This window comes from Anguilla rostrata, chromosome 3, assembly GCF_018555375.3.
Source record: "Anguilla rostrata isolate EN2019 chromosome 3, ASM1855537v3, whole genome shotgun sequence".
Taxonomy (NCBI): Eukaryota; Metazoa; Chordata; class Actinopteri; order Anguilliformes; family Anguillidae; genus Anguilla; species Anguilla rostrata.
Window position 1 is genome coordinate 61393089 of NC_057935.1, and position 13334 is coordinate 61406422.

At 46.1% G+C, this 13334-nt stretch overlaps 1 protein-coding gene across 2 annotated transcripts; it reads left to right on the forward strand.

The window, feature by feature from the left end:
* The first annotated feature begins 315 nt into the window (after positions 1–315).
* On the forward strand, positions 316–13312 carry mus81 (MUS81 structure-specific endonuclease subunit). Of its 2 annotated transcripts, none has more exons than XM_064329096.1 (17): positions 316–424; positions 778–929; positions 1021–1150; positions 1258–1388; positions 2117–2233; positions 2980–3060; positions 3623–3711; positions 5886–6032; positions 6416–6565; positions 6790–6917; positions 7556–7668; positions 7901–8020; positions 8391–8486; positions 8825–8965; positions 9459–9562; positions 12790–12873; positions 13005–13312. In XM_064329096.1, the coding sequence occupies exons 1-17, from the start codon at positions 379–381 to the stop codon at positions 13069–13071; spliced, it is 1896 nt and encodes a 631-aa protein (XP_064185166.1). In that variant the 5' UTR covers positions 316–378; the 3' UTR covers positions 13072–13312. The 2 variants fall into 2 exon arrangements, with proteins under 2 accessions (XP_064185166.1, XP_064185167.1); XM_064329097.1 differs by having other exon boundaries at positions 424–493.
* Positions 13313–13334: the final 22 nt, after the last annotated feature.

A 13334-nucleotide genomic window follows, 5' to 3' on the forward strand; every position in this document is an offset into this window, starting at 1 on the left:
TACAATATTTACAAACAAAATACATTGAAGAATTCCCCGTGTTTTAGAACTTGTGCCAACACAGGTGTACATAGGCCTATCTACCGTCATTGACGGGGATCTGACTGGGACTGCGTATCCAGGTACAGTAAGCATTGATACGCTGTCAGCCAATTCTCACCTTGCCTGTGTTGGCCGAGGCCGGAAGTCCCGATAGGCGAGACAATAGCTCAGCGTCACCGTGGATGTGGAGGTTTCACTCCCTGAACAGTTAATTGGTTTCTATCGACAGCAGCTTATTTATTCATTCATTCTTGGAAATTACATGAGCAAAACAGAGTAAACTGGGGTGAAGCAAATATACACTCACGACTGCAGGCGGCGCTGTGAAAGCATTCGATGACATGGCAAGAGGCAATTCATATGGTTTTGCTAAAACTTTATGGTACAGACTGTTTTGAATTGTGAAGTTGCGGGGTTGAATCCAATCATTCACATAGAAGTGTTTTTTGGGGTACGGGTTTTGTGGACATGATTAACTGCATGTTTGCTCACAAGTTAATAGGATGCCATTTCGGAGCGTCTTATGTGTTGCATTGTTTTACTATCAATAAAGTGGTCTGCTAACTTTTATTGATATGCATTGCACAGCAAGTTCGTTTTCATTTAGCCAATGTGTTAGCGGACGTTAGCAACGCAGTAACGTAATAAGCTGGGTAGCTAGCCGAGGCAGGGCATACGGGGTATCGATAACTGTCTGCAAATCAAGAAAGCTAAAGGTTGGTATTCTTCTCCCAGCGTGTGGAGGAATGCCAGCCTCCGAAGCGGTCCGTCTGGGTCGTAAGCGTGCTTTGTCACCCTGTCCAAATCCTCTTTTCCTCCACTGGCTAAGCGAACTGAGAGACCAAGCTAAAGAGCGGGGCATGAAAACACAGCACGTCTACCAGAAGGTGAGTCGCCTGAAATCCGCGTGGACAGGGTTTTCTATAAAGTGCGGCTTTCCATTTCATCGTTGTGTTGATCTCATCACTGTCCACTCAGGCCATCAACTCTCTAAAGAAATATCCTCTCCCCTTGCGAAACGGAAAAGAGGCCAAGATACTGCAGAACTTCGGCGACGGGATTTGTAAGGTCCTCGACGACAGGCTGCAAAGGCATTACAAAGAGCACGGTGAGACGTAAGACATATCTTGATGGGCTTTTGGGGGCAAGCGGCATAGTCTTAAATCATTGCTACGTATCTAATCGGTCCTCTGCTGTGTCTTTGTCTTTCTGCAGGTGCAGACGCCCCAATCCATTCGCTCCCCGGCGGCGTTGATCCTCCACGCAGAGGCAGTAATAAGCTGGCTACCTCAAAGCCCCACTCGGAAACCTCCACAGATACCTTAGGCAGGGGAAATGTAAATTCTGTGAGTGGAAAGTTACACCAAATATAGCACAGGACAATGTACTTTATATAAAACACATACAATAAGTCATGTTTTGTGTCACCTTAAATTCTATTATAGCTACAGAGACCGTGTAACAGTGCAACACTATAAACCAACTGGGAAAGATAAAACTTACTTTTATCAAGTTATAAAAATGAAGAATGGTGCAAAGAGGGTAGGCAACACAACTGGACAGCCTATGACAAATTAAAATGAAAGAACATTGTGTTACATTGTAATTAGTTAATATTACCACAGCACTGTACATTTCTTTCCTTTTGTATTTCCTTTTGGGTCAGTAGACTGTCATTAGAGAAATCCACATAGCAAAATAGTATGATGTCTTTATGATGAGTTTTAAAAAATTGCTTCTGTGAGTTTGGAAGGAATTCTTTTTTAGCCTTTCTAAAAGCTGGCATCAATGCCTTGTACATCTGTGATGATATTTTAAAGTGAGGCATCGCTACATACAGCAAGCTCTGTAATGTTTGGGACAAAGATATATATACATTTTTCTTGATTTGGCTCTGTACTTGACAATTTTACATTTGTAATCACACTGAAATTCACTGAAATACTGAAAATGATTTTTATTGTTGAGTCCATAAGAAATACAGCGATGTGTCTTCTGTGATAGACCCACTGAATATAGGCCAGTTGCCTGTTGGGGAGTTGAGTTGAGTCACTCTCCTGTTCTGCCCTTCCAGAAAAATCTACAGGGAGATGGAGGAAAGGAGAAAGGGTGGAAAAAGAAGAGGGAATATGTGCCACAGAAAAGGACAGGTGGCTATGCTGTCCTTCTCACGCTGTACAGACACTGTCAGGTATTGGATTGGTGCTTATTTCCTCCTTACCTGCTATTTTTAACTGACCCTTGCCATATGATTTTTCATCTTCCATATTGTACATTATATCACATTAACCTAGATAATACTTTTTCAGCATTTCCTGGATTGTTTTTTATGTAAGCCATATTGGTGGCTGAGGTTGTAAAATGCTGGGAAAAATGATTTGCCGCCTTCCTGATGTCCCCTATAATTGCATATTTGTCACACTGAATCGTTTTAGATCTTTAGACAAAATGTAATATTAGACAAAGGGAACTGGAGTAAACTAAACACAAAACATATTTTAAAAATAATTTCTTTTATTTAATGAAAAAAGTTATCAAACACCCATATCACCCATGTGAATCAAAATTAGGTTAATTGGTTGATTGAGTGAGAGAACAGTACGTCACTAGTACTCTAGTCTGAAAAGTCTCACTGTGTTTGCCAATTTTTGGGTCGAAAGGTCTTCCTGAAAGAATGCTCTGGCTTGGTAAACTAGAACTTAGAGTGCACAGAAGTTTCTACGCTATTCTCTTCTACTACTCACTCTTCTACTGCCCCGTACCTTTATGTTTGGCGTGCTCTTTTTAAAAATATGTTTATTGCATTACAGGAGAAGAAGCAGCGATCTTCCCACATCGCTGTTGACCTAAGTGAATTCAGAGCCATTACATCACGCCATACGAGAAATGTATTCAGAGTGTTTAGAGTTACTCAAACACTGTCGTGTTTTTACTCAGATTCCTGGCAGCAAAGGTTTCATGTTGAAGATGGAGCTGCAGCGGGAAGCTCAGCCACTGTGTGACAAATCGTTCTCTGCGGTGAGTCAGGGGGAACGCTGCTCTGAAGGGTCATAGCGTTGAATTGTTAATGCACAATTTCCCAATGCAGACGAAAGTAAACGAAATGCTTCTGGTTATGATAATGTACCCCACCTCAAACGAAGACCGACAGCTTCAAATTTTTAAGTTGTCAACAGGCAGGTTGTGCTATCAAGAAAGCATTTTGAATGTTTAGTTGGTTCTGCTGTAGTTCAATACAAACTACAAACATTCTACTTCAATGGCTGCCCAACCCTGCTCCTGGAGATCTACCGTCCTATTGGTTTTCACTCCAACTCTACCAAAGCACAGGTCGTTCAACAGCTAGCTATCTCACTGAGCTGCGAATTTGTCAAATCCACTGTGCCGGATTAGGGTTGAAAAGAAAACGTACCGGATGGTAGAGGGTTGGAACAGGGTTGAGCAGTTTTGATCTACTTGCTCTACCCCCTATCAGAGATGAGTTTACTTTCTGTCAAATATGTATGTGAAAGTTGCAGTCTTTCACCCTGTCTTTTTGTCATTCGCACTCTCTCACTTCCTCTCTGTCATCCCTCTGTAGCCGGATTTGGGCAGTAAATACACCGCCTGGTCCTCTGTCAGCACACTCATACAAAAGGACCTGCTCATCAAGACTCACAGCCCCGCCAGGTGATCCACACTGCCCTGTCGCTGCACAACTGACTGCACTGCAGTAGTATCTGTTAGATGCACAAGTACATGGAAACATGCTATTACAACATGGCGCTAAGGCTTGTAGCTATTTAGTACAGTATAAATATTTAATAATTACAATGATCACAGTATACTTAGGATGTGAATTAGACAGGCAAGCACTGCACGGGGAAACTCTGCGGTACAGTGGTATGCCTTACTTATTGCAGAGCTGTGTGCTTACCTTTGCCCTCTTGCTTTGCATGCATAACACTGTCTAATTGCCCCACAGTAAAATTTAGGTCACTTGGAATTTGATAACAGCCAGCTTCACTCAAACATGCGCTGTTATAATGTACAGTATGTGTGAAACTATACTACTATGCACCTAATGCATCAATCATGTCTCCCATTCAGTGCAGGATTAAACTGCAGGTATTAAAGTGTGATTTGTACGTCCGCCAGAAGGTGGACCGTGTTCATTATTTTCCAGGAGTAAATGTAACTGAGTGAGTTTTGAGCGGCTGAATTGAACGGTCACTGTCTGAAACATGTCTACGCGCTCCCTAATGTCGCCGTGCTCCATCGTGCTCCATCCCTGTGTACGGCTTCGGTCCCAAACGGAGTCGGTAAATCACGCAGGGCCCAGGGCAGCACAGCACCATTATCCCGTGTGCTGCTACGCGTACATGCAGCTAGCATATGTGATAAATTACTAATGGACTCTGCTGTACTCTCAAATGGCAAGGGCACACGGCTTCTGGGACCGGAATGCCTCCCTGTCGTTTACATGCGGAAGGGATTTATAACAGTAGCCAGCCAGATGTGGCCAACAACTGGCACAAAATGTACGTGCAGCTAATTTATCATTTACTTCCTCTTTTCCCTGCATTGTGATGGCTTTGTCACTGAATGTAGATTGCGGTAAAGTGTCGAAAAGCATCATGTTCAAGGAAGTGGTGATGCTTGCCACGTTTATCCAAAATGTAGTTAGCGATTCTTGTGAACCTCTTGTATGCAGGTGATAGCCTTAACAGCGTTGTAGCGGTTAATGACAGTGGCAGGATGCATGTACTGTGGTGAGCATGGAAAACTGGTCTAAAGAGAGCTCTCATCAGGGGAGAACATGTATTGACTACCTAAGCACTGCCTCGCCAAACGAGGTGATGTGTGAGATGAGGAGCGTTTTCTACCTTACGCTGGGGGAGCAGTGGCTCGCTGAACCCGTCGGCGAGCTCAATGGCAGCTACTTCCTGTCCCTCCAGCTCTCCTTCCCTGCCCAATGTGCTGTGCATCTCTCCGCAGTTTTCTTGCGGAGCACTTCTCTCTGTGTGTGAAGGAATTCAAAATGGCCCCCGCATTGATTTTCTGTTCCCGCAGATTTCTGGTTCCTTAAGACGACGACGGCTCTCTTTTGTTTACTATTTATTGATTGGTTAAACAGGTTGCATGTACTATCCTACTCTGTCAGACAAGCTGTTACTGTAACTGAGACAATAGCAGCCTACCACTTCTTTACTTTAAAGCAATGACAACATTTATCATTTCCGAAATATGTAAGAATATTATTACTTATTGAATTAAAATCTGAATAGTACTTAATTTCAGTATCTCGACATATATGAATGCAGCCCATTTTGAATGTTCTTAAATGCAGGGTGTCCATGGCAACAAGAAAACTGATTTACTGTTTGTCTCGTAACTCAGTCCTGTAGCTCTTTCACACTGCTGAGTGATGCAGTAATGAAGAAGACTTTTTCTACGACTGAGCAGCCAAGTCCCATCTGAGAGGCACCCAGTGCTGCGTTTTAATGTGCCACGGTGCCACTCATCACCATCGTCACTGTGGAGCTCGCCAACCATCACTGCTAACAGGAAGTGAGGGTGATGAGCATGGCTGTAAAATAAGGAAGATGTACATGCTCTGCCGCCTCCTCCTGTAGGCAGATATCCACTGCAATGCTAAAAGCAAATCTAGAATACAAGCATATCTATTTACAAAACAGTGCAGTAAGCAATACGTGGGGCTTTACGCACTGGTAGAGACGATTATGCAGTTGGTATTCGAGTAGAACTTTTGAAGTGGGCCTTGTTCTGTGCGGACAGATGGGCAGTATCTGGTGCTTACAGTGACTCCCCACTCGTGATGCTCATCCTCGGCTGTGTGGCAGATACTCTCTGACAGAGCAGGGCATGGCCCTGGCAGAGCGACTGGAGGCCAGCGAGGGGGGGAGTTTGGGCGAACGAGGCCCCCCTGCCGTGGACCTGACGGAGGATGAGCTAGAGGAAGGGAAAGATGAGGATGAGAGGGAAGACTGGTGAGTGGATAACTAACATGAATAATTAACTTAATTCACTGTTGTTTGCTACTGCTTGAGGAGATTGTGATGTGGCCTAGTGAGAGTACCATGGAGCAGTGTCAAGGTGGAAAATTGCATGCTGATCTTATTAATGATGTGGCCTCTTTTTGTACAACATTAAGAGCAATCTCTCTTTCTGTCACTGTCACTCACTCACTCTCTCTCACAAACACATACACATACTACATAATTTAATTCACATAGGTTAATATAGACTTTGTCTTTATTCCTAATTTGAGACTTCATTACACACACACACGCACACACAAGCACACACTACCTGATTCCATTCAAATTGGTTCATGTAGACTTTGTCTCTCTCTCTCCCTCTACCTCTGCAGCCCTGCAGAGATGCCAGCCCTCCCCGAGCCTGGGTTGGGCGTCACAGGAAAATCCCAGGCTGCTGAAACGCTGAGGAGGCCGTTGGGAGAGGCTCTTCTCCCCGGCTGCTATGACATCGTGCTGTGTGTGGACTTCATCGAGACGACCGGGTACGGCAGCAATCCAACCACCACCGCGTGGGCCTGTGCTGCGTCTGATGAATTGAATGCACTGCTGCGGCGCTCCATTGCATTGTCTGTGGTGCACGGCTGAGTAGACTCAAGCCAGACAGCACTGGGGATTTGACTGCATGGCGGTGGGTGGGTGGTTGAAGTTGTAGCTCTAGTCAGAAGCTGCGGTGTAGTTGTGTAGCAGGGGTGTGTTCTGGGAACAGGGGCTGCACGGCACGCAAGCAGGAACTTGTCAAGGAGCTCCAGAGGAACGGCGTGACCTTTGACATCAGGAAGCTGAATGTGGGGGACTTCCTGTGGGTGGCCCGTGAGAGAGTTGCACCGGTACCAGGTAATAAGCGCACACACACGCGCGCACACACACACACACACACACACACACAGCTTCGTCTTGTTCTCTGTCTGTTCTAGCACGCCCCTTCCATTTGCTTTCTGTCCATTTGTCTTCTAGCCCTCTCCCTGCTGGTCATTATGCCACAGCTAACAATTAGCTGCAGTACTCGTTACTTGGCTCTTGGTGGCGCTGTGAGCCTATCCTCATTTCCGCACAGACCGTATCAGTTGCATGCTAGGTGGGCACCTGAACCGGTGACCTTTAGAATTAGCCGTGTGTGAGGATACAAATACAACACAAAGCTCTTCAATAACTGCCCAATTCTCTGTCATGGCTTTTTTTGATCTTCAGAATCCCAAATCCAGAGATTTGTAGTGATCACAACATTGGACTCAAGGATCAGGTGTGAGAACTCAATGTGAAACTGTCATTATAAGATCTTTTTAAAAAGAGAGATGATTTTTTAATAAACCGGTTAAGAAAGGGACAGTATTGGAGCTCATGTAAGTGCCCTGGAGTGGGGCTTCCCATAATCAATGATATATCGATCTTGTATAATAATAGTAATGATGATGCCGGTAATAGTTTGTGTGGTCGCTGCGGCTGTAATCTAAGCTCTTGACCCCTCCCTCCAGGCCAGCTGCGACCTCCCCCGGGGAAGGAGCTGGTCCTGGATTACGTGATCGAGAGGAAGAGGATAGATGACCTGTGTGGCAGCATCATCGACGGCCGCTTCAGGGAGCAGAAGGTAACCAATCTCAGGGAGACACGGAGAAAGGAGCCCAACCTGTATATTGTCAGTCTCCATTCTGGTGGGGCAGCCCACTCTCCCTCTCTCTTTCTCCCCTGCCCTGCCTCAGCCTGTCCCCCATCACTTTGTTTCATCCTCTCCTCTTCAATTTAGTTTGTTCCCTTCTCTGTTAGTTTTGCTTTCTGCCCTACCATTTGTGTTGCGTTCCGTGTCCTCCTCCGTCTGTTAGTTCCGTCTGAAGAGGTGCGGTCTGCGAAGGCCGATCTACCTGGTGGAAGAGTGTGGATCAGCTGCGGCTCACCTGAGCTTACCTGAGAGCACCCTGCAGCAGGCCATAGTCAACACACAGGTACATCACTACCTCACATACGCTTGCTCACATACACGCACACCTGAATACAGGATCATTTACACACTGGCACTCCCATGAACTGTACTTAGCATCCAGGAATACAAATGCATGTACTCACAACAGAACTGTTGTAAGAAATGAACTCTCACATAAACACACAAACACATACCATGGTCAAGACATCGGCAAACAGTACTGATTTAATGTAGTCCCCAGATACCCTTTTGTGACCTTGAGACGTGTGTGTGTGCATGCGCACGCACATGTGTACATTAGTCCACAGGTAGTTTGTAGTGTGTTTTCAATGTACAAAAACCTGAAAAGTCTGTGTGTGTTGTGCCTGTGTGTTTGTACACGCATCACCCAGGTGGTGGATGGCTTCTTTGTGAAGAGAGTGCAGGATGTGAAAGAGTCTGTCGCATACCTGACTGTCATGACCAGACAACTCCAGAAACTGTACCAGGTGAGCTGTGGCATGCTGAGCGTGTGATTGGTCAGAGAGGGAGGGGGGAGGGATTACAGATCTCTGTCATGCATGTGATTGGTTAGAGAGGGAGGGGGGTGGGATTACAGATCTCTGTCATGCATGTGATTGGTTAGAGAGGGAGGGGGGCAGGATTGCAGATCTCTGTCATGCGTACTCAATCCTCAGAGCTCCTGGGGGGAGTTTCACTAGCCCCCCAGGAGAACAGGAGCATATTACACTCCACGGTTTTTGCATTGTAGCTCAAACGCCACGCAAGTCAGCAGCAGTGTGACGTTTCCATTATGTGACTCCGCCTCCCTTGTTCTCACACCCAGAACAGAACGCTGTTTTGTCGCTCGAGAGAGGAAGAAGGTGAGGGAGGGAGCGAGGGACCGTGTGCGGGGAGAGAGAAAGAGAGCCCCTCCTGCTCTCTCCTTTCCTTTTCTGAGTTCAACCATGGGGCCGTCAAAAACAAGGTACCGCCCCCTGTGTGCTGGCTCTGTCGTAATCCCTGTCACAGGTCTTTACATCTGCCCCTGTTTCTGTGACTATCATATGCATACCTGTGTGACATGAACAATCACATGAACGGTACAACCTTATTGTCCTTATATTTTAACGTGGAGGTGTCTCTAAAACAGAGGGTGCTAATGTAAAAGTATATTTCAGGATATTCTATTTGTCTTATTGGATATTTGCACCCTTGTAACTGTGTGTATTTGTAAGAGGGAAAGATGTGTGTATATCCCGTATTTTTGCAAGACAGTTACACACAATCTTGCTAACTTGGATGTGTGCGTCAGCCTGTGTCTGTGCGCCACCCTGTGTGTGTCAGCTTGTGTGTGCGTGCGTGCATGTGTGCCAGCCTGTGTGTGTCAGCCTGTGTGTGCCTGCGTGTGTGTGTGCCAGCCTGTGTGTGCGCGTGTGTGCATGTGCGTGTGGGTGTGTATAACAGCCTGTCTCCCTCAGTGCCAGACGGTGAGGGAAGTGTTTGCCAGGCAGCTGATGCAGATCAGCGGGATCTCCGGAGACAAAGCTGCCGCCATTCTGGAGCACTACAGCACAGTGAGCAGGTGAGCACTGCAGCACAGTGAGCAGGTGAGCACTACAGCACAGTGAGCAGGTGAGCGCTACAGCACAGTGAGCAGGTGAGCAGTACAGCACAGTGAGCAGGTGAGCACTACAGCACAGTGAGCAGGTGAGCAGTACAGCACAGTGAGCAGGTGAGCACTACAGCACAGTGAGCAGGTGAGCAGTACAGCACAGTGAGCAGGTGAGCACTACAGCACAGTGAGCAGGTGAGCGCTACAGCACAGTGAGCAGGTGAGCACTACAGCACAGTGAGCAGGTGAGCACTACAGCACAGTGAGCAGGTGAGCGCTACAGCACAGTGAGCAGGTGAGCACTACAGCACAGTGAGCAAGTGAGCTCTACAGCACAGTGAGCACAGTGAGCGTGAGGTACAGCACAGTGAGCAGGTGAGCACTACAGCACAGTGAGCAGGTGAGCACTGCAGCACAGTCAGCAGGTGAGCAGTACAGCACAGTGAGCAGGTGAGCAGTACAGCACAGTGAGCAGGTGAGCACTACAGCACAGTGAGCAGGTGAGCGCTACAGCACAGTGAGCAGGTGAGCATACAGCACAGTGAGCAGTGAGCACTACAGCACAGTGAGCCAGTGAGAGCATGAGATGGCCTACAGCACAGTGAGCAGGTGAGCAGTACAGCACAGTGAGCAGGTGAGCAGTACAGCACAGTGAGCACAGTGAGCAGATGAGCGCTACAGCACAGTGAGCAGGTGAGCAGTACAGCACAGTGAGCAGCTGAGCACTACAGCACAGTGAGCACATTGAGCAGGTGAGCGCTACAGCACAGTGAGCAGGTGAGCGCTACAGCACAGTGAGCAGGTGAGCGCTACAGCACAGTGAGCAGGTGAGCGCTACAGCACAGTGAGCAGGTGAGCACTACAGCACAGTGAGCAGGTGAGCACTGCAGCACAGTCAGCAGGTGAGCAGTACAGCACAGTGAGCAGGTGAGCAGTACAGCACAGTGAGCAGGTGAGCACTACAGCACAGTGAGCAGGTGAGCGCTACAGCACAGTGAGCAGGTGAGCAGTACAGCACAGTGAGCAGGTGAGCACTACAGCACAGTGAGCAGGTGAGCACTACAGCACAGTGAGCAGGTGAGCAGTACAGCACAGTGAGCAGGTGAGCAGTACAGCACAGTGAGCACGTGAGCAGAGCGCTACAGCACAGTGAGCAGGTGAGCAGTACAGCACAGTGAGCAGCTGAGCACTACAGCACAGTGAGCAGGTGAGCATACAGCACAGTGAGCAGGTGAGCACGGGACAGCCGTCACAGTGAAGCCACAGCACTGACAGGTGAAGCATCTACATGCACATGGATGAGCATCAATGGAGACTCTATACAGCGACAAGAGCAGTGCGCTTACAGTCACAGTTGAGCTGGATACGCTACAGCACAGTGAGCAAGTGAGCACTACAGCACAGTGAGCAAAAAAAATGAAAATATCAAATTGAGTTTAAAAAGTCAAGAAATTAAAAAGGTCAATTAAGGTAATTTTCAAGTTTTGCCAATGAAGAAGAAAAGGTACTTTATTAACCTGATTTTTCACGGTAGATGGTATCTGGCTAAAGCTACTTAAGCCCCTGCTAATGACAGTGGTCCCTGTAGGCAGTGCTGGCACTTAACTTCCACACACCCTGCTAGCGTTGATTCCACATATGAACGTCAAACCAGCTGTGCTAATTCCCTTAGGCGTACAGTACTGTTGTAAACCTTTGGCTGAAAAGGGATTTGCAGTTTAAGTTGTATGTTTCCTCATATTTCATGGGGGATGATGCTTTTGATGGACATGATAACGTGATTTGATGCTTGCAATTTAATACAATTGGGCGAATGTGTTAACATATAGAACATGGTAGTGCCATGAGGGCGTGTGATGCGTTTCATCCAACCAATAGCGCCTAATTGGGTCAATACATCATATGCTTACTGATGAAGCACAGAATATAAGAATTTTATTAGACAATGCGGTCACCATCTTAATGCACAACCTGCCCTATCAGCATATTTAACTATATAATCAGTCTAGCTGAAAAACTGCATACACGCCTCCAGCACGAGTGACCACTGTATTAAAACTGTTGTCAGAAGATGAAGAAGTTAGCCTCAATAAATACAGCTTTGTTTCTAAGAGCTATAAATGCCCAAAAATGTATCTAAAAAGAATCACTAATAACTTCTCTGGTCAGTAGGATGCCCCCAGTTTGCCTTTGCATTTGGCAATCCTCTGGTACAGTCGTCTCCATTACAGACCTGAGTCTGTATGACTCTGTAGAATAAATATGCCTTTTCTCGGTATTTCATGCTGTAATATGATCTGATGCATCCAATTATAGGGCATGAATTTGCACCTAAGTCGCAACGTAACAAGAAAGATGTAGTCATAGATGGTAAAGCAGAAGGAAAATGAGTATACTCTATTTTTAAGTGGGGAAAATCAAAATACTAACCACACGTCTTTACGATACTGATTTTTAGTTCATGCCTACATATTAAAATGTGCATACAGAATGGGTGCTCAGGCGCACAAACAATAACAAAGTGCACAAACTTTCAGTCATCAGACTTTCATCAGTCACCAACTAGCTGGTTGGTAAACTAGCCAGCATACTGGACACAGCAGTAAAAAAATAAAAATAAAACTTAAACAAAGGAAATCAGGTTATAGATTTGCTCAGGTGTTTTCATTTGGAGGTAGATGGTATTCATTCAATTTAGTCAAAATCATTCAATCATTCCATCAGAATCATGCAACACATGTTTGAGAATGATCATTTCAAACCAAGATGTATGTATGACGTTTATTTATTTTATTGAAATGCTGCCTAACCTCCAAGGCCACACTTAAAATAATCTTGTGATTTGTTTAATCCATCTGAGACCTAATTCTTGGATTGACAAATTCCCAACTCAAATGTCCCCACTCCCAGCTAAGCTGTTGTCTTGCAAAAGGAAGGTGCATATGTTTCAGAAGACATGTGCGTTATTATGGATGGACTTTCCAAGTGTCGAGTGAAAACAAATTGGTATGGCATGGATGAGATGCATTTGAGTGCGGCAGCTGGTTTTTCTGCACAGGAGAGGCAGGGCATGGGGTGAAGGGGAGCAGTTGGTCGAGCTGCTGCTTGACTCGGGAAGCTGAGACGCCCAAGCAGTCACGCCCCTCTCCGTTGCCATGGCAGTTTCAGTACCTTTTTCCTCCCTCCTTCCCTCCCAGTCTGCTGCAGGCTTATGAACGGTGCCCCACCGAGATGGAGCGGGAGAAGCTCCTGTCCTCCATAAGATACGGGAAATTGAAAAGGTTTGCAGCCAAGTTGTTTTTCTTTTTAACAAGACGTAGCGTTAAAAGAATTACCAATCCAAACTGTGATGTACGTGTTGGTATTGTATGTAGTGAGTGTGATGTGAAGGCTGGCTTTCGGTGTGTTTCAGGAATCTGGGCCCAGCCTTGAGCCGCACTGTCTACCAGCTGTATTGCACTCCTGGACCGTTGTCATAGCCACACTCATACACATACTCACACATTACTCATCCTGTACAGAAACTTACACACACACAGCCCACACACACACACACACACACACACACACACACATTCACACACACCTACACCTTTCCCAATTTAAAATGAACAGAACCATTTCTGTGCAGGCAGAAAAGAATTATCCCAATTTTTGTAGATCAAATCTTCTTGTTGTAATAGACATATTTTTAAATAATAAAAGGTTGCTGAAAAAGTGTCTGTATTATAGTTCCCTGCTG